The 27719-nt window shown below is 47.7% G+C and overlaps 1 protein-coding gene across 1 annotated transcript; it reads right to left on the bottom strand.

Annotated features, from left to right (window-relative positions):
* Positions 1-619: 619 nt before the first annotated feature.
* Positions 620-22984, bottom strand: LOC126531624 (uncharacterized). Its single transcript, XM_050179236.3, has 7 exons — positions 22587-22984; positions 18304-18533; positions 17222-17341; positions 16507-16682; positions 15290-15449; positions 3618-3767; positions 620-1302 (listed from the first exon to the last, which is right to left on the bottom strand). The coding sequence occupies exons 2-7, from the start codon at positions 18519-18521 to the stop codon at positions 903-905; spliced, it is 1224 nt and encodes a 407-aa protein (XP_050035193.1). The 5' UTR covers positions 18522-18533; positions 22587-22984; the 3' UTR covers positions 620-902.
* Positions 22985-27719: the final 4735 nt, after the last annotated feature.

Raw genomic sequence — 27719 nt, 5'->3', positions numbered from 1 at the left:
TAAACGCGGTTGGCGGACCAAGTATTGTTCGTGGATTTGCCGTGGCCGCCACGGCTTGTTAGAAGCGGTGGAACTCCTGGGAGAAGATGTCTGGCGGCCGTCTCACGGGGCTTAGAAGTAATGGACAGACGTGGCGGCCATTGTCTGCGGAGTCAACACTGGGATGAAGTGGCGCCTGCTCGGGGTTAAACCCGTGTCTGCGAGAACCCACTCACCTCGGCGTGGTCAGTGAAACCTGTGGGGAAGTGTGTGTAAACTCTCCCCCTCAAAGGCGGGTCGGCTACGATGACTTTGAACGCTCCGAATTGGTAGCAGGTTGAACGGCCGTTTTCCCTCACCTAGGGATCTAGGGAGGACATAGTGTATTTAAGGAGCCATTGGCGGCTCCTCAGTGTGCATTCCTCTTTCAGTCATGTTAGACTGATGAACTGTAACATTCTCATGTAGATACTGTTAATAAATCCCATATTCCTCGTTCTCGATGAGAACAAGTCTATCCCTTCAACAACGTTCTCAGCGTAGATAAGTTGGACGATGACATGGGCCATCTACCATCTATTTCGTGCCCGACCCCGACCATGACAACTGGTTGCCAGCGGTGGTATTGACCTCCCAAACATAACACCATGTATTAGCGTTTATTGTTTTCCACATTCCTCTTATTTTTTCACCACATATTCATTGCATCTCCCAGCCGTGTACTGTCAGCCACTGCCAAGCTAAGCACGCATCCAAAGTTCTTTTTTTTTTTTTCACAGCTAGAAGCGACTCTTGTTGCGATGACATGCACATCTACGTAGCCCATACCAGCCAGACCGTTACGAGGCTGCTGCGTTGCGTAGGTAGCAGATAAGTGGCCAATAAGGCACCACAGTTATGCTCCACAGTGTGCGTTCATACTTTCACCCAACCACGTTACGACCTCCAAGGTTCAAGCCTGTAGGCCTCGATCCTCCGGACGAACGCGGCGCCGCGGGCTTCGGCGTCGTCTCCTCGTAGACGGGCTCCTCAGTCGCATCGAGGCTGTAGTCAGCAGGGTCCAGCTTCTTCCAGTTGTCAGGTTCCGCATCCTCAATGGGCTCTTCTTCTGGTTCTTCCTCGGGTTCCTCCGTGGTGACCGGCACAGAGGCGCCATCCTGCCCCGGGCTCGGACTGACAGGCTTTCCCTGGCTGGTCTGCGCCTTTTTGCGGGCAACGTAGTCCTTCCAGAAGTTCGGAGGCGAGAAAGTCTGCCATTCCTTGGATTCAGTCGGGTCCAGCCTGTACTCCTTGCACTTTTCGGTTACTAGAGGGATGTAGAACCTGCAAAGCATATAGTGAAATGTAGTTTGCTACCAATACGGAAACATCACGCGTAGGCAATGGCACGTTGTTTCTTCACTATAGATAACAATCAGCAGAAAATTAGGGGTCAAATTCATAACTATTTTCGTACACTGGAGTGGACCTTACCAGAGAAGTCGCCTGTTCATCGTGACAGCGTACAAAATATTAGAGAACGCAGCCACCAAAGAGTTCTTACGAATGAAGATATTTGTAGATTCGCCTCAAAAGTCCAAATTCAAAAAGCTTCTTGCCGGTTCCGTAGCCATACGAGTCTTCCTGTGAGTTTTGGAACCTCAGGTTCTTCCATTCAGCCTATTTGTCTAATGCAGTACGAACGCCTCTCCCAACGATTTTCAGTTACTCCAATGTTACGTCAGCTTACGCCACCTACGCCTGCAAATTTCCTCACCACACCACTTTACCCTCCGCCGTTCTCAAACGCGTTTCTTTTCCCGCGGCACCCCCTCTTTTACTCCAACAGACTGCTTCCTATCTTCACTGCGGAATAATTGACCTGCCAAACTCCCTTTCCTGAACTTACTCTCAACTAGAATAATATAGCTACACAAATTTGATATCTCACACACACCGCCATGTTCCTGTCTTTTAAAGCTATACCTACCATTTTTCGTTCCACTGATCATTGTGTGCCGTTAGCTTTTCCCCAAGCTTGTTGTGTTATCCGCCAGGTTTCAGCCTCATGCGTTACTATAGCGGTAGAGTGCAATGGCTGTACTTTTTTTTATTTTCGAAGGGTAACGGCAAACAGCCTTGGGAGTGTCACGACTTGGCCGCACCGTCAATATGTGCTAACCCCCCTTTTAGCAGTCTAGAAATCTGAGCCCCGTAGTCACAAAACCTTCTTATTCTAAAAGCGTTTGTGGCAGCCAATCGTGACATAGGACATATAATTAGCGAAGGCGATAAGCCAATGAAAAACAGAACTTACGAGCGAAAAGCTTTGTGAATTCGGCCTCTGATATTTATGATTTCTTTGAGCTGCGAGGATTATATTTACCTAGGCCAGAGAGTCACAAAGAGAGAAGCGGGGACAAACAAATCATATAAATCAAGGGCCGAATTCACAAAGCTTTTCGTTCGTAAGTTCTGTTTTCCACTGGCTGACCGTCTTCGCTAATAATATGTCCTACATCACGATTAGCTGCCACGAACGTTTTTAGCGTAAGAAGGTTTTGTGAATACGGGCACAGATTTCTAGACTGATAAAAAGGGGGTCAGTACATATTGCCGGTGCGGTCAAGCCCTGACACTCCCAAGGCAGTTTGCAGGCCGACTGCATATAACGAACGCTTGTTTTCTTGCCATGGGATTGAGCATAGGTCGTCGACTGTCACTAATGCTCTTAAACTGACGAGTCTACTCATTTTCTGCAAACGGTAGCTGGCACAGCAACGTACACTCGCAAGAAAGGCGTGCCGGTCAAGTGATAGGCTTTAAAATATTATTAGCAGTTAGAGACTGAGAACACACAATGCAGCAGGTACAGCTTCTCAACATAAGTATGTTTATCCTAGCTCTCTAAGGTGTATTATCTCAATAAAAGCATCCAATAGGTGAACTTTTTCAGCTATTTACGTTATTCCTAATCGCGCGGCATATACTGGTGATCCTATATCCCTTTGATACCTACGCCTATTGGTTCGTCAAGGTTCGGTTTTGTTGACCGCAACATTATTTGTGCTGATTTCCGTTCTTTTTATTCATTCATTCGTTACTTGCATTGTTATCACGCATCATCCCCCTCCCCGGACCCAAACCCCCTTTACACAAGCAAAAAAAAAAGTTCTTACACTATAGCTATTCCAAGAGGACGGGCCAATCAATCGTGATATTGGACATATTATTAACGAAGGAGATCAGCCATTAGAAAATTATTCTTACGGGCGACACCCTTTGTGGATTCACTCATCCTTGAATTGTAAGAAATTTTGCGCTCTTTATATTTTCCAGCCATACTCCAAGTAAAAGAATCTGATTAAAAGCAGTGTACAGGCAAATAAAACTGATTTACTGGAAAGAAGGATTTCTGCAAGTAACACACAGACGCGAACAAAGAAGAGACAAAAATGCACATGGCTGCCACATCTTTGCGCTTGTCCTGCCTGCGCTACCTATAAAGAATCATGCACTATCAACTCTCACAAGCCACTACACTTGTCATCGAGAAAAGATTTTTCAGCCCATTGATACTGAAAGCTGCATGGAGCTCTAGTGATGAAGAGCTTCGTACTAATTGCACTGCCCCGCCAGACTCCTGCTCAAGTACTTACGCATTGTTCTGAATACACTTCTTGGGAAATGTGTAGTCAAAGCAATTGGTCCGCAGAATGTTGAAGAATATCTTTCCCACAGCCACTGACGGAACACTGCTGTCATTCAGAAGACAGCCGTAGAATTTTCGGTCACCCTTACAGTGAGTCCTGCAATAAAAGCAAATTCAAATAGTCATATAACATACATATGAAAGGAATAACACAAAAAAGAACACATAGGAACGTTCACTGCAAGCTATTTCGAATAAAAAGCACTGACTGCTGCTGCTGCTGCAGCTGCTGCTACTGAAGCTTGGAACCAAACCTAATGTTCGTAGTCTAAGTGTAAGCAACCGTAAGCTTATATATAACGAAATAAATACTTATTGAGCGTTGCTTGTACAGAAGGTTATGAACAATCTGTCACAGAGTACAGCCAGCCTTTCAAATACCTGTAGTTCCGATAACATCGCACAGTTTCTCCGACAATTTTCTTTAGTAATCAATCAACAGAGCAAAATAAATTGAAGAAGAAACTATGGCAGCACTTAGAATCATGTTCTTCCAAAGTACCTGTACAATAACGTACTTATGTTGTGCCGATTGTGACGTCTTGACAGCTGCGCGCGCGTACATTATGGGTGATCTTGCTCACTCTCAGTTATCAAAGTGATATTTTATACCTAGTATCTCTTTTGTGATTTCGTGAACACTGTGACGCGATCGTGTAAGCTCAACCCACCTCGAGCTTTCTATTAGAGACCACCAAAGTCGTTGAAGTCTGCCTATAGTGTTATAAATAAATGCGTGAGCGATTGTGGGATCAAAGCTTTGCCTTCCAGTACAGCAGCCCAGTGCTCTCACCATTAGACTACGGTCGCACGCATGTTTCATGTCGTGCCAAAGTCGTGCTTTGTAATCTCTTGCGCATGTGTCACGTGCCACTTTCTCGTATTCTTCCATCGTGACAGCTAGCGCTTTGAAACACGGTGCTAGAATGACAGGAAAGGCTTGACTGCTAATAGCCTGCCATGTCGTAACTGAGAAACAGATACTCTGATGTAACAACGAACGTTAAAGCGTAAATAAATTCTTAGGATATTTGATTTCTCATTACTTACAAACGGCGCCAGGAAACACGAAGGACAAATAGGGAGAAATCAAGAGTTGTGTTAGTTTTGATGCCTCCTCATTTGTCCGTCGTCTTCTCGGGCCCCGTGTCCAAACCGCAGATATCCGGCTACTGACGCTTCATTCAGTGACCCCTGCAGCTTTTGTTTCTTGGTTCTTATGAGTGATGACAAGGCAGGCGTAGAAAATCCCTTGTTGTCTTCATTGGTCTTTTTCTCGTCCACAAATTACATGCCCATTTATGAGACAGAATTTCCGCCGATTGCTTCAGTTATAGAGAAAGCCGTTATTGTGGGAGCCAGACCCGTGCGCAGCACACCTAACGAACATTGCTGTTGTTTTTGTTCTTCTGCACAAGTGGCACATACCCACCACGGGAGATTGATTAGGTACGTTGCGCAAAATGAGTTAAAGAAGTTTACAGGGGAAAATAAATTACTGCTTATTCACTTGCACGACCTTCTTTGCGTCGTACTGTAGTCTACGTGTTGCCCACTACGGCAGATCACTATGGCATGTCACTGTGGCTAGACAGGGCCCATTTTATATAAATCGGGATTAACCAAGCCGGGTGTGAGACCGGACACACTGTCGCAACCTCTGCTCGGAGCATCCATTGAAATTGAGCATCTACGTTTTCCTTGGATAGACGCGACAATGCTAGGTTTCTCTAAACAGGGGGCGTTGTCGTATACCACTGCCAGTATTTTACTAAAAGAGATGTCTGATATGGCTTTGTCTACTCTATGACATATCTGCATGTGATAAACATGATGATAATGATGATGATGACGACGACAATCTTAAGATCACTGGCACCTATCCACTCAATTAAAAACATGAATGAACATCTTTGCTTTTTCGATCGCGTGCTCTTTGTCAGTTTCCTTTCTACAATAAAAAAGCGACTTCTGGCCGTTCTGCATATAATGCGATCTTGGGTTGAGTTTATGCAGTCAGCTGACCTACTTTCTGTTTGGGCATCAGTACTGGACTTGAGCACATTTTCGAGCCATTTGCAATTATCTCTGTGAAAAAAAGACTACGGTTTTGTTATATTACAATTTCAATTACTTTAGTTTTTACCGCCAATAGCTTGCTTTTATTTTTATTATATACTTCTGAAATTTGTTGAATTTGTGGAATTCCCGCTCTCGCATATCTTTTTTGCTTGCCCCTGAATTTCCTCTCTTTATATTCTGCTCTTACAAGGTTAACTACTATTTCACATATTCCGAATCCTCGCTTATCATCAGTATTTTCGCATATTTGATTATAGTTTCTGTTTTAAACTACTTTCCCATTCTTGGTCTACGGTCAACAGTCCGCGACGTTTTCTAGGACAAATAACACCAACAATAACAGTAACTGGCATCATCAAAAACTAAGTTGATTGTGCAATAATTACGTTTATGTGCTTGGCATCAACTTCAAAATACCGAATGTATGTTTAAGATGCTAAAAGTGAGTGCGGAAACCGAGTTTCAACAAATTTAGACAACTTCCCAGTCTTTGAGCATGCGGAAATACGGCAGAAAGACAGAAATAAATTATATATCAGTTTGAGTTATACATGTTTACTGTAGTATAGAAATAATTTTTTGTGATAAATGTAATTTATTGTTCTTAAAGAATTGTGCTTTGAAAAGTAGACCCACAGTACATTAAAACTGTTGTTTTGAACGAAGAAAAATTATGCAGCCTTATTAAACATAATTTTCTTTGAATATTTGTCCGGTATCTACAGCCTCTTTTTATTCCTAAAGTGGTCCTGAACCACTCTGAAAACACATTAAAAATGTAACCCATTCCACACTGTGAAGGTGGTTGATCAGCGAAGCTGTTTAGCACGTGACACGGAGGTGATGCATAATATTGAACGAAGGTATGACCTTATTTATTGTCTTGATGGGTGCCATCGTGACGAAAAGTACGCACACTCATTTATTGTCTTGATCGGTGGCCATTATTTCACTCGCAACTGCAATCACATTCTTTGAAAATGTCAAATCGATGCACGTACGCCGCTGGGTGGTCGGTTCATCCAGATCGGTGTGGCATCCCAAGGGATATGTCTGCCACACGGAACGCGTAAACCATTCCCTTTTCGGTATCGATACATCCACATTGAAATAACCGACAACGACAACAGGGATAGCGCCATGGCTGCTAATTCACGCAAAGTTAGTAGCCATGAATCTTACGGAACTATGAGTCATTGCATTCTTTGCTTGCTTACGGAGGTATGAGCCACTGCTCAGGGGGAATGAGCCGTTACTCACGGGGGTATGAGCCATTGATGATGACAGTTTTCGACATGCTGTTCTATATGTTATATGCGTGATTAGAAAGAATTTAAGCTTGTTTGCTTCACTTTGCTGAGTGCTTGTAGCCTCTGCCTTAAGGGGTTATGAGCCATTGCATTTTTTGCTTGCTTACGGGAGTATGATTGCTTACGGGGGTATGAGCCAATGATGATGGTAGTTTTTGTTCACGGAGACCAAAAAATACACGGAACCCTATAGCCGTATGCAGATTCGCTGCAATATGAAGAAAATGTGTAACGTGTTGCGTAAGGGGCTGCACAAACACTCCTGCAAAAACCTTCTCAGGATGACTGTCGACATTAATGCGATTAACGAGGAAGCAATGTAGTGACACACCGTATTTACCCCTACCGAAACGAGTCATTGTATGAGGCGTGTACTGCAGCACAGCGCTTCTCTTGTGATTTGCTCTAGACCCGCTGGATTAATTACTAGCACCGCCACAACAAAGTCTGCACGTGGCGCATGTCTGAAATATATTGTCACGTGGTGGTGACGTAGAAGAACACAGTAGCAATACTGTGAACGAGAAAACTAACTTTTATTGGGCGAACTTGTGCCCACAAAACAGGCTACACTTATAGCACAACGAAAGCGGCGAACACAGTCGGCGATCGTCGGAAATCTGATCAGCGGGTCAAGCGCGTCGGCTTTTATACAGAATCATCGAATGTTCCAGACTAATCGTTAGGACCCGCGTGCCTTCCACAAAGTTCTACAGCATTCGCGTTAGGCGAATAAATCAGATAACACAAGGTTGGGCGACAACAGACTGCGGATAGAAGCACCGATAACTTTCCAGAAACTTCGGATACATGCGAGCGCGTCCCGCGCTGTGCGATAAGATTTGTTAGGCGGCGAAACGTGGTCGCCCGATAAAGATAAGTACACGTGTCAATACCCCCCTCTTAAAAAGCATCGTCCCGATGCTACAAATGTACGAGAGCGAAACACAAAAGGACACTTATGAAACATAAGTAACAAAACAACGAAAAGAAATCAAATCCGAAGGGCAGTTACGCGAAGTCCCAAAGTTCGTCAACGCTGGTGGTACGGCTTGAGTCGCACAACGTGGACAATTTCAGGTCGTGAGCGGCGCCGCTGTGACAGCGAAATGCCGTCTGGCACGACCTCATAGTCCAGTGCGCCAATACGTCGGATGATCTTGTACGGTCCGAAATAGCGACGCAAGAGCTTCTCGCTCAGTCCTCGTCGGCGTATAGGGGTCCAAACCCAAACACGGTCACCGGGCTGGTACTCGACAAAGCGTCGTCGGAGGTTGTAGTGTCGGCTGTCGGTCCTCTGCTGGTTCTTGATCCGCAGGCGGGCGAGCTGTCGGGCTTCTTCGGCGCGCTGGAGATAGCTAGCGACGTCAAGATTTTCCTCGTCAGTGACGTGCGGCAGCATGGCGTCGAGCGTCGTCGTCGGGTTCCTGCCGTAGACCAGCTTGAACGGCGTGATCTGTGTTGTTTCTTGTACCGCCGTGTTGTACGCATAGGTTACGTACGGCAGGACCGCGTCCCACGTCTTGTGTTCGACGTCGACGTACATTGCTAGCATGTCGGCGAGGGTCTTGTTCAGGCGCTCCGTGAGACCATTCGTCTGCGGATGGTAGGCAGTTGTCCTCCTGTGGCTTGTCTGGCTGTACTGCAGAATGGCTTGGGTGAGCTCTGCTGTAAAAGCCGTTCCTCTGTCGGTGATGAGGACTTCTGGGGCACCATGTCGCAGCAGGATGTTTTCGACGAAAAATTTCGCCACTTCGGCTGCGCTGCCTTTTGGTAGAGCTTTAGTTTCAGCAAAGCGGGTGAGATAGTCCGTCGCCACGACGATCCACTTATTCCCGGATGTTGACATCGGAAACGGCCCCAACAAATCCATCCCAATCTGCTGGAATGGTCGGCGAGGAGGTTCGATCGGCTGTAGTAATCCTGCTGGCCTTGTCGGTGGTGTCTTGCGTCGTTGACAATCTCGGCATGTCTTGACGTAACGGGCGACGTCGGCGGTCAGACGCGGCCAGTAATACCTTTCCTGTATTCTCGACAGCGTCCGGGAGAATCCGAGGTGCCCAGCGGTTGGATCGTCGTGTAGGGCGTGCAGTATCTCTGGACGCAGCGCTGACGGTACAACAAGAAGGTAGCTGGCGCGGACTGGTGAGAAGTTCTTCTTCACGAGTAGGTTGTTTTGAAGCGTGAACGAAGATAATCCACGCTTAAATGCCCTAGGGACAACGTCGGTGTGCCCTTCCAAATACTCGACGAGGCCTTTTAGCTCCGGGTCCCCTCGTTGTTGTTCGGCGAAGTCTTCCGCGCTTATTATGCCAAGGAAGGCGTCGTCATCCTCGTCATCTTGCGGCGGTGGGTCAATGGGGGCGCGTGATAGGCAATCGGCATCTGAGTGTTTTCGTCCGGACTTGTATGTTACAGTGATGTCGTATTCTTGTAGTCTGAGGCTCCACCGCGCCAGCCGTCCTGAAGGGTCCTTTAAGTTAGCTAGCCAACACAACGCGTGATGGTCGCTGACCACTTTGAATGGCCTGCCGTAGAGGTAAGGGCGAAATTTCGCCGTAGCCCAAACGATGGAGAGGCATTCCTTTTCGGTTGTAGAATAATTGCCTTCCGCTTTTGACAACGACCGGCTAGCATAAGCTATCACGTGTTCATGTCCATCCTTTCTCTGGACTAGGACGGCACCGAGGCCTAGGCTGCTGGCGTCAGTGTGTATTTCGGTATCGGCGTGCTCGTCGAAGTGCGCAAGTACGGGCGGCGACTGCATGCGTCGTTTGAGTTCTTGAAATGCGTCGGCCTGCGGCGTTTCCCACTTGAACTCGACGTCACATTTAGTTAGCTTTGTCAGCGGCTCAGCGATGCGTGAAAAGTTCTTGACAAAGCGCCTATAGTAGGCACACATCCCAAGGAATCTGCGCACTGCCTTCTTGTCGGTTGGCTGCGGGAACTTTGCGATGGCAGCTGTCTTCTGTGGGTCGGGGCGTACTCCTGATTTGCTGATCACGTGGCCTAGGAACAAAAGTTCATCGTAAGCGAAACGGCACTTTTCCGGCTTCAGAGTGAGCCCTGATGACTTGATGGCTTCTAACACTGTCGCAAGCCGCCTAAGGTGATCGTCGAAATTTCCGGCGAAGACAACGACGTCATCCAGGTAAACAAGGCACGTCTGCCACTTCAGTCCGGCTAACACCGTGTCCATGACGCGCTGAAACGTTGCAGGCGCCGAGCACAGTCCGAATGGCATGACCTTGAACTCGTAGAGGCCGTCTGGCGTGATGAAGGCAGTCTTTTCGCGATCTCTCTCGTCGACTTCTATTTGCCAGTAGCCAGACTTGAGGTCCATCGACGAGAAGTATTTAGCGTTGCAGAGCCGATCCAATGCGTCGTCTATCCGTGGAAGGGGGTACACATCCTTCTTCGTGATCTTGTTCAGTCGACGATAATCGACGCAGAAGCGTAGGGTTCCGTCCTTTTTCTTTACCAGGACTACAGGAGAGGCCCACGGGCTTTTCGACGGCTGGATGATGTCGTCGCGCAGCATTTCGTCGACTTGTTGCCTAATAGCTTCACGTTCTCGCGTCGAAACTCGGTAAGGGCTCTGGCGTAGTGGTCGAGCGCACTCTTCGGTTATTATGCGATGCTTTGCGACTGGTGTTTGTCGAATCCTCGATGACGTCGAAAAGCAGTCTTTGTATCGTCGAAGCAGACTTCTGAGCTGTTGCTGCTTAATCACGGGGAGACTTGGATTTATGTCGAAGTCTGGCTCGGGAACTACGGTCGTCGGGGTAGATGCAACAGAATCCGAGAGGACAAAGGCATCGCTGGTTTCCTGAATTTCCTCGATGTATGCGATCGTCGTGCCCTTGTTGATGTGCTTGAACTCCTGGCTGAAGTTTGTCAGCAAAACTTTCGTGTTTCCTCCGTGCAGTCGAGCGATCCCTCTTGCGACGCAAATTTCACGGTCTAGCAGTAGACGTTGGTCACCTTCGATGACGCCTTCTACGTCAGCGGGTGTTTCGGTGCCGACCGAAATAACAATGCTGGAGCGAGGCGGGATGCTCACTTGATGTTCGAGCACACTCAAGGCGTGGTGACTACGAGGGCTCTCCGGCGGTATCGCATGATCTTCCGACAGCGTTATTGACTTCGACTTCAGGTCGATGACTGCGCCGTGTTGGTTGAGGAAGTCCATGCCAAGAATGACGTCTCGTGAACACTGTTGGAGGATAACGAAGGTGACAGGGTAAGTCCGGTCGTGAATGGTAATTCTTGCCGTGCACATTCCTGTCGGCGTAATCAGGTGTCCTCCAGCGGTCCGAATTTGAGGGCCTTCCCATGCAGTCTTAACCTTCTTCAACTGGACGGCGATGTGTCCACTCATGACTGAGTAATCGGCGCCTGTGTCGACTAAGGCGGTGACTGCGTGGCCGTCTAGAAGCACGTCGAGGTCGGTGGTTCTTTGTCTTGCGTTGCAGTTGGGTCTTGGCGTCGGATCACGGCTGCGTCGTGTTGAACTGAAGCTGTTACGTCGCGTCGTGAAGTCGTCTTTCGTCGGTGTAGTCTTGGCTTCCCGACTTCTTCGGGACGGCGGCGTGTCGTCATGTCGTCGAGGTAGTTTCTTCGGCGTCGTCGTCAGCGGCGGAGGATCTTCGTCAGTTCGACGAACAGCAACCGCACCTCCATCGGTTGCTGCTTTTAGTTTTCCGGATATGGGCTGACGGACCGGCCCCGGGCTGGGCCAGTGTATGGTCGGCGCTGCGGCGACAGGTAGCGGCCTGGTGACGGCGAACGGGAAGCTCGTCGAGGGCTCCACTGAGTGGCGGCGAGGTAGTCGGCGATATCGCGAGGTCGTTCGCCAATCTGTGGCCGCGGCGCGTTAACGGCGAAACCTCGCAGTCCCATCTCCCGGTATGGGCATCGGCGGTAGATGTGCCCCGCTTCTCCGCAGTGGTAGCAGAGCGGGCGGTGGTCAGGAGCGCGCCAAATGTCCGTCTTCCTCGCGTAGGTCCGCTGGGCGACGGGTGGTCGTGCTGGCGCTGGCGGCGGCGGACGACGGAACTGCGGCGTGACAGGGCCCTGGCGCGGTCGCGGAGGGGGACCTTGACGGCGTGCGACGGCGGCGTAGGTCATCGCTTGCGGCTCAGGCTGGGGCGATACAGGGGCTACTCCAAGTTGTTGTTGGAGCTCTTCACGCACGGCGTCGGCAATCGAAGCCACTTGAGGCTGTGATGGTGGGAACAGCTTTTGTAGCTCCTCCCGCACGACCGCTCGGATAGCCTCGCGCAGGTCGTCGGTGGCCAGTGATTGAACTCCGGCGTAGTTCGTCGAGTTTGTGCGGTGGTCGAATTGCCGGTTTCGGATCTCGAGTGTCTTCTCGATGCTGGTGGCCTCGCGAAGAAACTCGTCCACGGTCTTCGGTGGGCTTCGTACCATTCCGGCAAAAAGTTCCTCCTTCACACCACGCATCAGCAGGCGGACTTTCTTCTCCTCGGGCATTTCAGGGTCGGCGTGGCGGAAGAGACGGCTCATTTCTTCCGTGTAGATCGCGGTCGTCTCATTAGGTAGCTGCACCCGGGTTTCTAATAGCGCTTGGGCTCGTTCTCGGCGTACGACGCTTGCGAACGTCTGCAGGAAGCCGCTTCGGAAAAGTTCCCAGGTCGTTAAGGTGGCTTCTCGGTTCTCGAACCACGTCCTGGCCGCGTCTTCCAAAGCGAAGAAGACATATCGCAGTTTGTCGTCGCTGTTCCAGTTGTTAAAGGTAGCGACTCTCTCGTACGTCTCGAGCCAGCTTTCCGGGTCCTCGAAAGTTGAACCGCGGAACGTCGGAGGCTCCCTGGGCTGCTGCAGCACGATGGGTGACGCTGGGGCTGCCATTGGGGTTGACGTGGTGGCCATCTTCCTAGTCGTCTCAGGCAAAAGTCCGTGCTCCGGGGGCAGTCCTTGCAGCCTGCGGCTACCTCGCTGGTTCTTGGCGACGTTGGTGTCTTCCGAGTGAGGGCTTGGGTCACGGCTTTGTGGGGGCGTCCGGTACATGAACGCAAAGCACCTCCACCAGATGTCACGTGGTGGTGACGTAGAAGAACACAGTAGCAATACTGTGAACGAGAAAACTAACTTTTATTGGGCGAACTTGTGCCCACAAAACAGGCTACACTTATAGCACAACGAAAGCGGCGAACACAGTCGGCGATCGTCGGAAATCTGATCAGCGGGTCAAGCGCGTCGGCTTTTATACAGAATCATCGAATGTTCCAGACTAATCGTTAGGACCCGCGTGCCTTCCACAAAGTTCTACAGCATTCGCGTTAGGCGAATAAATCAGATAACACAAGGTTGGGCGACAACAGACTGCGGATAGAAGCACCGATAACTTTCCAGAAACTTCGGATACATGCGAGCGCGTCCCGCGCTGTGCGATAAGATTTGTTAGGCGGCGAAACGTGGTCGCCCGATAAAGATAAGTACACGTGTCAATATATATATATATATATATATAAATATATATATATATATATATATCGTTACGAAGCAATTAATACACGGATGAATGCGAGGTTTGGCCGAGCGATGAAGACGACGATGAGGACCTGCACTCATCACAGAGATGTGCGCCCCAGTGTAGACGAGCGCAGATGCCATGAAGTTTGTGTTGGGCTGGTCATGGTGCACACAGAGTGAATGCCCACACAGAGTGCATGTCCTGCCGGACAATGGCTTGGACGAATGGAGTCGTAATCGAGCTCGAATCACTGGCCTGAACTGGGGCAGGGTTCATGGCCTCAAGTTCTGGGCTTACAATCTTTGTCCCTGATCTGGTGGAACTGACTGCTGTGCTGCCATGTGGTCTTCTCAAGAGGACGTTGCCACTGTGTTGCGAAGACGGGCAAACGTGTGGCGAATGCACCGGCTTTTAGCCTGCCCAAAGCGCCAGCAGTTCTTTGTAATAGCGTCGACTGTACACAAATTTTTGCACATTAAAAGGATGAAGGTGTGGTCGACGATCCCTTTCAAGATATGCCCAACCTTGGCGTCCTCCGGCATCTCGGCATCGGCCTTTCGACATACATGTGGCAATAACACGTCTTCAATTTACGAGACGTAAGATCCTGTCGATGTCTGCGCACGTGCGCGAGCATCTTTTTCGCGGCGATCTTCTGGCCAACGGGCTTCCCAAACAAGTCTCGTAGTTTTTCTTTGCAGGTCTCCCGGCTCCTGCTATCAGCTTCGTGGTTATCGAACCATACTTTTGCAGTGCCCTTCAGGTAAAAAAATAATATTTTCCAACATCAGGGTAGGGTCCCACCGGTTGTTAGCACTTACGCGTTCGTACTCCGCCAGCCAGTCTTCAATGTACGCTTCACCGGAACCGCAGAAAGTGCCAGAATCCCGGAGTTACACCAGCACGACGGCTGAAGTGGCGGGCGCTGATGTAGGCGCCGCGTCTTCCTCCATTGCAGACAGATATCCAGCATGACGGCCGCTGCGGAGTTTCGTTGCAAGGCGTGACGTACCCCGCACCTCCACCAAGGTGTGACAGAGGCGAGATACAGGCAAAGGATATATTTACAATATAGTTAGAAAAAAGCTAAGGCAAGAGAAGATGTCTGATCCGGCCTACGTGCAAGCGACTTCAGCGTCGTTTTCATCGCTCGGCCAAACCTCGCATTCATCCATGTATCAGTCATATACATATATATACATTGTCTGAATGTACATGATAGGGGTTCGATTTTGCCCAGCAACGAACAAATTGTAATTAATTTTTTTTTCATTGTAGAGTGGCACACACCCAGTGACCCAAGTTGGTGTGAAAGAGGTTGTACACCAACGAACACAATGGAAAGTGGGTAATGTTCCTAAAGAATGCTAATCGTATGAAAAATTTAGTTCGCAGGGAAGCTTTTCTAGAGAGATGAGTGACTTCACGAATTTTCGCTGCTGCTTGGAAACCAAAGTTAAACAAAATTTAAACCTGTGACGCCAACAGAAAAGCACCCGGAAAGATCGTTTCCACTGGGTGCCCCCCCCCCCCCCTCGAGGTATACAATAGCAATGCGGCACAAACGTCATTTCACGGCTGCGAGAACACTTGCGTTCTCACGAAAGGACACCAGACCGCTATTGTGTGCGTGCCAGAGCCCACCAATTCATTTGGCGGGGACTCTGGGAAAACCTAGAGTAATTCGGAGAATTCTTAACATTGGTATGCTAATTCGGCATTACGCACATGGTGTAGAGGTTCGTATTCCTGAGGCCGTATTTGGTCTGGAAAGCGGGGATATTGTCGTCGGAGTGGTCGTGCTCCCGGCAGCAGGCGTCAGTGGCTCTGGAAGGCCCCAGATCGTCGTAGTTCTTGGCCACGTTACCGGCGCCGCACCATTTTGTGCCTGGGGTTGAGCGATAACGAATTAAACTCCTATAGGAGATAGCAAGTAAATCATGGTATAAGTACTTCCAAATACTGTGGATTTTTGTGGGCGTGTGTAAAATTGCAAAACTGAAACGAAACTGAAACCTGTAAAAGTGAAACTTTAATGAAATTTAGTATAACTTAATATTTCATTGCTCGACGGAACGTTATACGTTTTGGTTGACTTTCTTGGAACGCTATGAGCTTGCAATCTAACTTCGCCGCCCACTCCCACCACTTGACATCCCTTAAGAGTCGTAGTTTTGTTTTCTCTTGTACACTGTATGCAGTTTAAGGGTGTCATATAAGAAAAAGGCCCCTTACTGGCCTTCTCATTCAATTTCTCTGTTTGTTTCCTACTTCTGCAATTCTCACGCAGATGTTGTCTTCAGGTTTATTATCATTGTCTTCTATGCCTGTCTTATACATAGAATATAGTGATGTCACCTTTATAAATGACGCACAGCACTGCCTTATCTCAATTTTTGGATGCAGTTGCTGCCCACATGTCACCGTAAGCACATGTATACGATTGTCCTTTTTCAAGCGAACCACTCCTTATGTAACACCCTTGAGCATAGTCTTTAAGATATTAAAGTGAGGTGATGTGATGTCTATAAAGTACAATGCAAGCTCTTAGCGAAGTCCACCAACTCTTCCGGTGGCAGCTACATGCTTCTGTTAACCAATAAACTAAACTCATCTCCTCTATATGATCGAAGCTCGTAAGTTACATGATGCCCTTAAAAGCTTCTGTCGGCACTATAGAATCTTTAGTGCTCCGTCTGGCCACATTCTCTCACCTACCGCAGCGCGACAATATTCCTTTAAGTCTCACCTGACCAGCGCTGCAACAGAGTGTTCACAGTGTGAGAGAGCCTTATTGAGTGAAATGGTGTAGTCGTCACATTAATTAAAATTGCGCGCAATCCAGATTCGTCTGCACAGGAAACTGTTCGTGCTCGCTTTTTTTTTTTTTTTTCTTTTTTTTTTTTTTTTTAAGGACGGTTCGAGAGTTGAAACGCATGCGTTACCTGGGAATATGAATAAACTTTTGAATATGTCGCCGATGTAGTCAAACGCTGATTTCTGCTTGCCAGCGAAGTTCTCCCGTGTGCCGCATAGGTCCAGAAATTCATCCATTTCCTCGGGTGTCACCTTTGTTACCAGACTTTCTGGCAGCACTACAAGGACGCCTTCAATTAAAGCCCTAGATGTGGAGAAAGTGGCAGTGAATTATTATGAAAGCATTGCTCAGGAAAGTGTGCGGGTGTTTGAACAGCAGAAAACAACAAAAACGTCCCGCAACCCTTGCGCTGAAGGAAACATTTCCATGCACCTACTATTGGAAAACCTACACTGGTCATTGTTAATAGAAGAAAGCTTACTGAAGGCTTCAAAAAGCAAGTAACAAGGAAAATTTTGGCGCTCTTGAATCAGTGAAGCATTTTTGTGCTTCTCAGCAAATAGCGAATGTCTAGAAGTACATCACAAAATCAGATTCGTAGAAACCATGAGTGTGAAATGCATTACCATTCGGAAACTGCAGTGACGCCACTAAAGCTAAATTTTAGAATGCGTGCTCTTTTTCTTGCTATATGCTGTTGTTTTGTTTGTTTCAATTATGAAGTTTCTGTTTCACACACTGTGTTAACGCAAAAATAGCTGCGATGCATTGAAAAGATGTGCAGAGCTTTAGTGGTTGCTTTTTGAGAGGACGCAGCGTGGCTTTCAATATTCGCCACTTACTTGTCACCCAGCAGGTTGCAGTCGATCACGTGACCGGTAGCATTCTGAAAGATTTCAGCAAGTTTGTGTCCTCCTAAGGGCACATCGGTGATGACACGATGACGGACTCCTGGAATCGCGCTGTAAAATTTCGTCATCATCAGAACATTCACCAGTGCAACAAAGTAGAGTAACGCCTCTAGCGCTAGGGAAAATCAACACAATTGCTTCGTGCACTTTCTTACATGAACATTTCTTATAGCGCAAAAACATTCCACAATCTTTAAGATATTTCTCAAGCCTGACGTGTAACCAAGAGAAGCATGGGCGAACAGTAAATTTTGGCGTGCTAGTTGGCTCCAAGATTTGAAGCACAGCAGCACCTGACACTCGCAGGTCAAAGGCGCCGAATACTCACAGAAATAACTGCTTCGTGACTCAATTTGAATGGCACATAACACTTTGGGCTTAAGAAGTCCGAGAAAGCGTGAAGCACTGCAGTGGCCCTAAACAAATTCCATAATAATCAGACTGACTATACAATGACCGTAAAATAGCCCGGCCGTAGAGTTGCGTCTTGGCAACATCGCTGCAACTGAAAAGCTGGAGACTGCACCACTCTCACGTGAAGTCTAAGAATACCTAACAGTTTATTTTATATAACCTTATAACACACGATGTTGACTTCAACAAATAAAAATTCTTGTTCCGCCAAGCGCAGATGTTCTTGGAACGTTGCAGTGACGCGAAGAACTCCGAGCTAGAGACTAGAACGAGTGCAACGCTAAGAGATCTGAGACTAGCGTCCGTGAATAAACTCAGGGAATTATCGAACTTTTATCTGAGTTATACAAGAAAGTTCTCTTTCGTGTGCACTCTTTTTTAACCCCACTTCGTGACTTGCTGGCAAAACACGCCTCTTCGAACAGCGGGCGCCATACCGAAGCTCGCGCGGCTACGTCCACCTGTGTATGGTTGTGCATGCGTAATCCTCAATATTTTCCGCGGGGCTTCGCTTTTTCTCACATTTTATAATCCCTAATCCATTATCATCGTTCACACCGAATAGTTCACCAGTTAGACAAGCACAACCCTATACTCACTTCTCGGTCAGCTGTTTGCTGATATCCGAGGCCGACGTGTTGGTAAGCTTTCCGAACGTCTGGTCCCAGGCGCGCGTCCCCAAGTTTACCGGGTTCAGAACGGAACCCGTGTTGGTCAGCGTGCCCAGCGGATTGGTTAGGATGCCCAGCTGCTGAGCGCTGGCCCCTCGTAACACCAGCAGCAGCAGGACGCCATGAAGGGCGTAATGCGTCATCATCGTGGAAGCAGTCTGGGCGAAAAAATGAAAAGGGGAAAGCGATAAGAGTTGCGTAGCGTCACTTGCTTTTCGCTTTCAGTTTGTGCTCATAGCGGAATAATGAATGTCGCAGCTTTATACCTCGCTTTATGGCAAATGTTTCGCTGTGCCCCCAGCACCTCTGGAAAATATTGTGAGTTCTGTCAAAACGGTTCCAGAGACGCACGCCTCTACTAGATGGCAACGTGCGTGGCGCCGGATGCGGCCAGCACACTCTGAAATTATTATTATTATTATTATTATTATTATTATTATTATTATTATTATTATTATTATTATTATTATTATTATTATTATTATTATCAGCAGCAGCAGTAGCAGCATTATTACCAGCAGTACTGTCATCATGGGCGGTGCCAACTACTTGTCGCATAGTATATAGCAACCTTCAGTGATAAAAAAAAAGATAAATCCCATATGCAATTTTACCATCGTTCTCACTCACAAGAACCTATGATATTATGGGAAATATTTCTACACTAAACTACTAGGCTTTTCCTCTTATACGCACACGTATTTGGTTTTATATGGTCCTATACTGTTGCTAATGGAGAGAACCTAAAACTACAAAAAAACTTTCTTATACAGAAGATAGAGAGTTGACGTCAGCTACTCAATGACTGCTACCGCCTTTGCGGGAATAGAGCTGGAAAGTACCTATGACAACTCTTTCTGTAAGAAGTCGATGACGCTCGCGCTGTGCGTAAAATGGTACTGCAGCCGTCAAGGTTAATGATTCCTATCTTCGTTTAGCCTCGTGCGCCGAATCCCTCAGCTCATTGAGCGCCTCATTTTGTTTTGCCGTACATAAATACGTCTCCCTCTCCCTCTCGGTTGTGGCCCCGATTACTACAGTGCGCATACAAACACGAACCGATGGGAGTACTCTATCTCTGCTTTGACTGTTCAGCGTCAAACAAAGATATACATGTGTTTTCTATGTAGTAGTTTCGGGTCAAGCGTGTCCATTTTATGCGGTGCATCAGCGTCACCGTTGCCGATTACAAATACATGTATTGACACTCTTTATTCTTTTACTAGATAAGCACAAGATGGCAGAACGATTGACGACGAACTTATAATAATAGCACTGGCGCTGGACAATGCCTTCAAGAATACGTCAGAAATACTACAATCTACTTAGTTCTCACTTAAAGCCGAGACCACACGTACGCTTGCGGACGCGCGCTAGCTCGCGTCCGCGCGCCTAGCGCCTGCCGCGCCTCGCGAGTAATGGTGGTTTGCATCCACAAAGACGCGCGACAGCGCACGCTCACTGGGCTCACTCACAGACGGCTCGGCAGGCGCGGCTTCGTACTTTGTTACTGACAGCGTTTCAAGATGCTCTGATATTTATAAACGTAATTGTTATATTTTTATAGCTATTAGATCAGTGCAAAAAGGAAGGAAGAACCACATTCTTGAACGATATAAATCTGCTTCACTGAGAGTTGAACGCTCCGCGCCGTAGCTGCGTAGCCAGGCGCGCCGACGCGAGGCAACCCAAGCGCGCCATGACAAAGCCTCCTAGAATTCTAGGTGGCTTTGGCCATGAGCGCGCGATAAGAGAGAGAAACTGTTCCCCGAGATCACGCCGCGTTTCGACGCGTACGAGCCATGCCGCACCGTGTGCGCATGCGCGGGCGCGTGAACGCGAGCTCGCGCGCGTCCGCAAGCATACGTGTGGTCTGGGCTTTACACTTAGGGGCGCTGCAAGTAGCTCAGTCAGCGTTATTTCGTACTGCAACATTGCAGTAACCGAAAGCAAGCGCAGTGTTTGTAAATGGCTTCGTTTCTCGTCTCAGCTAAAGGATGGGATCGCAAAAACCGAGCTCTTTATTGTTTTGTTTTTTTTATGTTGCGAAAGCTTTCGCTGGTTTTCCTGCATTGTCACCTCGAATTGTACTAAGCGTGATTCATGGAACAGCTTTCATTGATATCGTAAGCGCTCAAAACTTCCGTGTGGAAGTAGAACTCCTCTTAAACGAGCACTGCGCTACCGTGTGAGCTGGAAATTAAATATGTTGTAGGCAACTAAGTAAATAAATAATACGCGATAATCATGCCAACGTCCAACTATTGGCGAAAGTGGAAGCGAAAGAGCGCGTTCTGGTTAACCCTTGTTTGTTTGCGTTTAATTTTGGCACGACAGCACTATATGGACTATGCAGAAATGTAAATGCACACTGTCGATCAAGAGCCCTAGTTAGCTATACATGGAATGCATTAGCTAAGTTCGGCATATTAGGAATGATTAATCAGTTGTGCAGGAACACGAAATAATTCTTAAAACATTAGACATACCTTCAGAAGAGCATACGTTGTGCAAAAATGCACAGTTTATGGTTGTCAGGACCGTATCGCTTAATGAATATCCAAGATCAAGAAACGTTGCAAATAATTTGCTCAAACGCACAAGTAGAGGAAAACGCTTCTAAAATGAAACAGAGGAAAGGACGCAATCTTAAAATTGCGAACAGTCTTAGCTCTGCTCTTTTCTTTAACGACGACAGAACGTGACAAATGTACATAAGTACCCGCACGATGGGCCAGAAGGTTAGTGACAACGATAGCTCTTTTTCAAAAAGCTGTTTCAGTGGTCAGTAAATGCTGGTTGCCGCAGTCCTCAGAAAATTTCCACAGAGAGCACGCAGCTGCTGCCGCACTCAGTGTCATTTTCATATCGACAGCAGGTGAACGTTTTCCATCACTGCCGAAGGAAAGGAAAAGCAGTATGGGTGGTGGAGAAAACAAAAAATGGCCATCAGTTTTCAGCACTTCTCACAATGGGAGACCTACGATGACACGTTTTTCCAATGCGGATTAAATTGTCGTTAGAGGCCACGTATTACGACCGCCGGGTATCAACGTTTCTCGATGTTAATTTGGCATCATTTGCACCATTTCCTTCGTTCCATCTTTCTCTCTTTTTTATGAGGATGGTGGACACCTATAATAGATATGCAGTGACAAGGTACTCTAGTTTTGTGTTTTCAGGATGCGCCGGATACATCAAGTTTCGAGTGCGTGTGCATCAGACTGTGTAGAGCAGATTGGGAAGTACGTCTACCAGCATTACATTAAACGTCACATGACGCGAAATTTACTCACATCATTTGACAAAGCGAGAGGAATAATAATAATAATAATAATAATAATAATTATAATAATAATATTAATAATAACTTGTCTAAAGTCTTGTGATCGCGGCATCAAGGAGGTTTAGACGGGCTACGTAAAACGTGACTTTGGACTGTCTAAAACTGCAGCAAGAAAGGCCCTGATACATTGCCTTATCTGAATACTTTCTATTGTCCACGTGTTTTCTTGTTTCTGAAAAAAGCTAATGATTGTTGCGCAATGGTATCGGGTTATCTTCTCGGAGAGATTAAATTGCCGTGCAGTTTATTTACTTTCGTACGTGCGAATTACATCAGTTCAAATCATACCAATGCCAATAAATGTCTCATGTTGTCGAGAACAACTCGTTTGTTCGACACAGCAAAAATAAAAGAAAGGTTACAAATATGGATATATATAAACGATGGTATGTAGCATCAAATGATGAAGCACGGTTACTAATGTATGTTTTACTGCTGTATATTCATAGACATTTTAGTAGCTTTCACACTTTATCTCTACGATCACTCAATGCAAAACTGTGAACTATGACGACTTCCGAATCAAACTAGAACCGGGCATTATTCAAACACACACAAATTTATAGCTCTGTACAGCATATGGCCTAATTAGCTTATGACGCTGCTGCAGACAACAGGATTGTACGCACGCATAACAGTAAAAAGTTTCAGAAAACGTTGTTCCAGTGGGCACGTGGCAGGCGCCTTTCCCGTTCATTTGAGTGAAGTCAGTAAATGGCCACACAATTTTAAGTGCGTCATTACCTACAGAGTCTACCTTCATATTTCTACTTCACACTTGTCCACGCCGCACCGTCGCCCACTTCGGACCTGCTGTGCTGTCAGCGAGCCTGACTGAGTGTAGAAGACGAGAGAAACAACTTACCTCAGTGTTCAGTCGCCGGTACGACACTAATTTCCCGTCAAGCCTGAGGCGAAGGACAGAAAATATGGGCCACGACGACAACGGCCTTCGATGGCGACCCGACGGCGGCGATGACCCGCGGTCTCAGATTTCACCGCCGGCTACCACACGCGTGGTACGAGATAGAAGGGAGATACACCGCAGTCGTCCCCGAGACAGATCCGTCTCGACAGACTCAGCTGAATAGAATCGCGCGTACGTGAGTGCTTGATATCTTCTTTCATACGTCGCAGCCACATAATCATTTCTTCCTTGCCATTTTTTTTTCGCAAGTCCTGCTGTCTACCCGTATACGCGGGTTTCGTCCAAGCGAGCTTCGTACGAGAACCCTCGCTCTGTCGCGGCAACTCCGTCACGTGGCAGTAGCTGCTGCGAGAAAGAAGGCAACGAGAAAGCTTCAGGAAAGGATTCCCAGTCTTGCGAGGCTTACCTTATAAAAGAGAGCTTTGGCAAAAAACAAAGAAAAGCTGGAAAGAGCGAGAATAAATTATGGTAGAGAGGGGGGAGGAGGGGGGAAATTGGCGATTGGAGAATGAAAACACGTTGCCGTGTTGCGCGAGCACCCAAATCGCACCGCTTGGCTTACGTTTGCCAGTCCGCGAATCACCCCGGCGCACTTTCCCTCTCCCCTTAACGCTGCCGCACGAGGCCAGATTGTATTTTTGTTTGCCAGAAACACCACCGTTCCGCGGCGCTTCACGGATCCGTCCTTGTATCCGGCGACGAGTTATTGCTCGTCGCGTCGAAGTACGTGCAAGCGGCTTTAGCGTCTATCTTGGTGCGCCACCTCCAACAGCGAACGGATTGCGAGAAGGCGCTCCGAGAGGTGCTTCGCTTTCCTCAAGGTTGCATATAAATGGCCAGCCTTCTTTCGCGCGTCCGCTGAAGGTATGCCGACGACGAGCCTTTAGCCTACTGCTCTCTCTGCGGAGAGTGACGTTTCAGCCTCTGCTATACACCTTACCCCTCCCCTACTCCCTTTTTCATCTTTCCCTCTGTTCTCGTAACTTTTACTGCCTGCTCGGGCAATAGTTTGACACGCAATGTCGAAGACGTACCCTGTACGGCGTGTCATCATCCGGCAATTGTAACGCAAACGTGTTTGGAAGGGGCAGTTGCGCTCACTGTTCAGCTGCGATAAGAGAGAAAGAAAGTAGCTCAATGGCATCCGCCCCGCACGACCGCTAAGGAGGAAGTATTTCAGGTGCCTCGATATACCGCACATTTATCACCGTTGTTTAAAACTGCAGTATGGCGACTTTTCTCGTGAGTTCTTGGTAGAGTGAGTAAGCAGTATCCACACGAAGACGTGATCTCGCCTTGCTATTTAGACACTGGTGACGTTTCTCTGGTAGTAAACTGGTTTTCGCTTTGCAGAAAGGATACCAACCTTACTCTGTGCTCCGATTTTGATATTTTTTTAAAGACGTGACACGGAGGCAGAAGCTCGCACATATGCGTTTTCTTAGTGAGAAAAAAAGTATGCTCTTCTGCCCCAGCTGCTATTGCATTCGCCGCTGCAGGATTCAACAAAAAAAGCAAATCTAAAGCGTGAGAAACTTGGCCGTTCGTCACATTTGCCACGAATTGGGAGAACTTGAGTAAATGTCTAGGAAAAAAAAACAAATCTTGGTGAACATGCAGCTCGTTTGCGCACCTTCTTATATATAGATAGCAACGCAAGCTACGCGGCACGCTATACAGTAATATCTGCGACTTATAATTTGCCAAAGCAGTAATCACAACCGCAAATGCTGCCTGAATACTCGTCCGTGCTAAATATAGTAACATCCTACACGCAGAACATCAGTAACGCCTCCGTTTATAGCTCTCGTAATTGTTTCAAAATCGGGCAGAACGTACAAAACTATTGGAAAGAATACTAACTGTTTCGGGCTCTTTGTCACATCGGTCCTTGTATCGACGTCTGTGGTTAGCGACGGTACTAATGACGCGGGTTGATCTCTAGTAACTTTCTTGTAGGAGGGCCAACTAGCCTTGTTGAATTTAATGTTCCTTATGTACCTCTAAGCTTAAGTTAATCATCCTTAAAGGCTCTGAAATCACGTAAACTGCTTCAAATATATATGGCTTTCACGGCCATGAAGGTTGTATTAAACCTTGGTCTCTCCCCTTGCGTGTGGTTTTCTAAACAGGACGACCGCCTGGTGCATGAACAAGAGATTTACTTAATTGTTGCTTTAGCCAGTAGTCACAATTTCCATATTTTTCTCACTTTATCAAATTTTACACATGCGCTTTCAGCAATTAGTCAAGAAAAACATTTATTCACTTTACACTTTTACATAGAACTTATATATGTATTTCACCAACTTCAGTTGCGCAAAAGTGTAAATAGCTTCACTCTCTTGTCATATCATTTCTATACCCTGCCCTGTCCCTTCAATCTTTAGATTTGTGTATCTGAGCACTGGAACAACTCATTACCTTAATGTAAACCAAATAATATTTGTTTTTGCGCCAATCAATCAATATGTTTGTGTCCCTCCTATACTTTTCGAGAAGCAAGTGCGTCAGGAAAGCGCATTCATCCACGTGTCTTCGTGTGGTCTTCAGTAATCCAAGAAATATTACCATACCTTCTCGAAGAGAGAGAGAGAGATACAACTTTACTGGTTCATTATGAAATGGAACGCGTTAAGCGTCTGATGCGGAGGCCCCCTCTTCACGGGCTCCATATGCTTCCAAGGCCGCCTGGCCCCTGTGGATCAGTCGGAGCTAGTCTTGCAGGGTGGGGCTCGATAGCATGATCTCTCATCGCTCGTAAAGGGTGGGGATAGTAGGGGGTTAGTTATGGGTATACGTGGGGGGTGGTCTTTGGAAAAATTGCACTCTCTTATGACGTGCCGAAGGGTGCCTAGTGCATTGCAGTGAGGACATGTGTTCTTGTATCTTTCTGGGTATATCTTGTTCTGGAGGCAGGGGTGGGGAAAGGATCCTGCCTGGATTTGCCTGTATATTGTTTGTTCAGCTCTGGTCAAGGAGTGGTGGGGGTGCGGGAATGTCTTCCTGCCGTCCCTGTAATATTTGACTATATCTATATAACTTGTGATGGGTTGCCATCCCCTTGCCTCCTCCTTGGTGGCCCGGGAGTTGAGCGCTCGGGCCTGTTGATGAGCATATTTGTTCCCCTCAACTGAGGAGTGAGCCGGGACCCCAACTAGTTTGATTGTTTGTTTAGGAGGCGTAGCTTTTCCGACGCTTTTTTGTGTCGCAAGGGACACCCAGCCAGATCTGTAGTTCTTGTATGCAGCTTGTGAGTCCGTGACGATCTCGGTGAGGTTAGGTTGCAGGAGTGCGAGAGCTATCGCCGCTTCTTCTGCTTCCTCCGAAGACGGAGTATTGATTGATGCGCAGGTGACCAGCTTTTTTAGCCCAGTGACCACGACTTTTGCCCTCGCGGAGCGTTTGGATAGAAAGGCGTCTGTATATAGGACAGTGTCGTCTTCCTCCAGGGCCCTGGAGATGGCTCTTGCCCGGGCGTCGCGTCGTCCGGCATGCCTTCTGGGGTTCATGTTGCACGGTAGTCGCTTGCATTCCAGCTTCTCGCTGCACTTTTCGGGTAATTGGCCGTGGCGGGTGTAGTGCGATTCTTGCCATCGGATCTTGCGGAGGACGCTTCTGCCCGCCTTGGTCTGGCTAAGGCGTACCCTTTGATTGGATAGGTGGGTTCTACGAGTTCGGCTACTCTGCTTTGGACTGCCATTTGAAGTAATTTTGTCGTGGATGAATTTATGGCAATACCCAGGGCCTGCTTCGTGGCTTTCCTGATTATTGCGTCAAGTTGTAAGACGTCCTTCTTGAGGAGCTGCAGGTACGGCGCTGCGTAGACGACTCGTGAGATTACAAAGGCCTGAACGTGGCGCAAGGTGTCCGATTCGTTCAGATCCCTCTGCCTGTTGGCCACTCGTCTAATCATGTTCAAGATCTGGTCTGACGTGAGCTTGATTTTTCTAATCATGGCTGTTGCCTTGCCGTCTGCCTGGATCAGGAGGCCCAGGTTCCTGAGTTGAGGTACCGCGAGGATACGGATCCCTTCCAAAGTGATTTCTAAGCTTTCTGCTTGTTTCCCTGGTGCACGTGGTCTGACAATGGTCAGCTTCGACATTTCAGGCGAACAGCAAAGGTCACAGGTTTTCGCATAGCTGTTGACCATGTCAGCCGTTTTTGGAGCATGTTTTCCATCCAGCCATCCGACCCTGCCCTCGCAGTCCCGAGGGTGATGCCATCGGCATATAATGCATGGTCCAGGCCATCTATTGATTAGAGAAGCTTGGGCAACGGCAGGAGAGACATGTTGAATAGTAGGGGGAAAGGACCGAACCCTGCAGCGTTCCTCTATCCCCCAGGAAGATCGGTTGGGATGTCTCCTCTCCTATTCTGATCCTGGCCGTTCGGTTATTAAGAAAGTCTCGGATGTAGTTGTACGTTTGCACTCCACAACCCGTGTTGCGTAGGTTGCGGAGGACACTTTCATGCGTGACGTTATCAAAAGCACCTGTGCGGTCTAGCGCTATAGTAGCGGTCGCGGCGCCTACTTCGTCGCCGGCTTAATTACCAGCTCGTTGAGTTGTACGAGAATATCCTGGGTGCCCAGGTGTTGCCTAAAGCCATACATTATCTCTGGCATCTGATCGGTGGCATACAGATGTCACTGCAACCTCTTGAGTACCATACGTTCCACGACCTTCCCCACGCAGAACGTGAGGGATATCGGTCGCATGTTGTCGATGTGAGGTGTCTTCCCAGGCTTGGGTATGAAGCGAACTTCTGCCTCTTTCCATTCCTGTGGAAGTTTCCAGACTCCCAGACCCGGTTGATATACTCGAGCACCTTCTCGAACACCCGCTTCATCGTGCGACGCCCTTCTGGCAAGTTGCTACAGGCCCCCTCCTAACAGAAAGTATACCCGTGATGAAGTCAATATTAGGTCAAACAGAGTTTATCGCAATCCACTAAGGTTCCGAAGAGTACTATCCCCTCAAACTAGTCTAAAGTGCGAAAAGTGTGCGCTACTTTGTTCGAAAGCGCACACCCGCCGCGGTATCCCAGTAAATATGACATCGCGTTGCT

This window comes from Dermacentor andersoni, chromosome 5 (genome assembly GCF_023375885.2).
Source record: "Dermacentor andersoni chromosome 5, qqDerAnde1_hic_scaffold, whole genome shotgun sequence".
In the NCBI taxonomy this organism is placed as follows: Eukaryota; Metazoa; Arthropoda; class Arachnida; order Ixodida; family Ixodidae; genus Dermacentor; species Dermacentor andersoni.
This window is presented reverse-complemented; position numbering and strand designations above follow the sequence as displayed.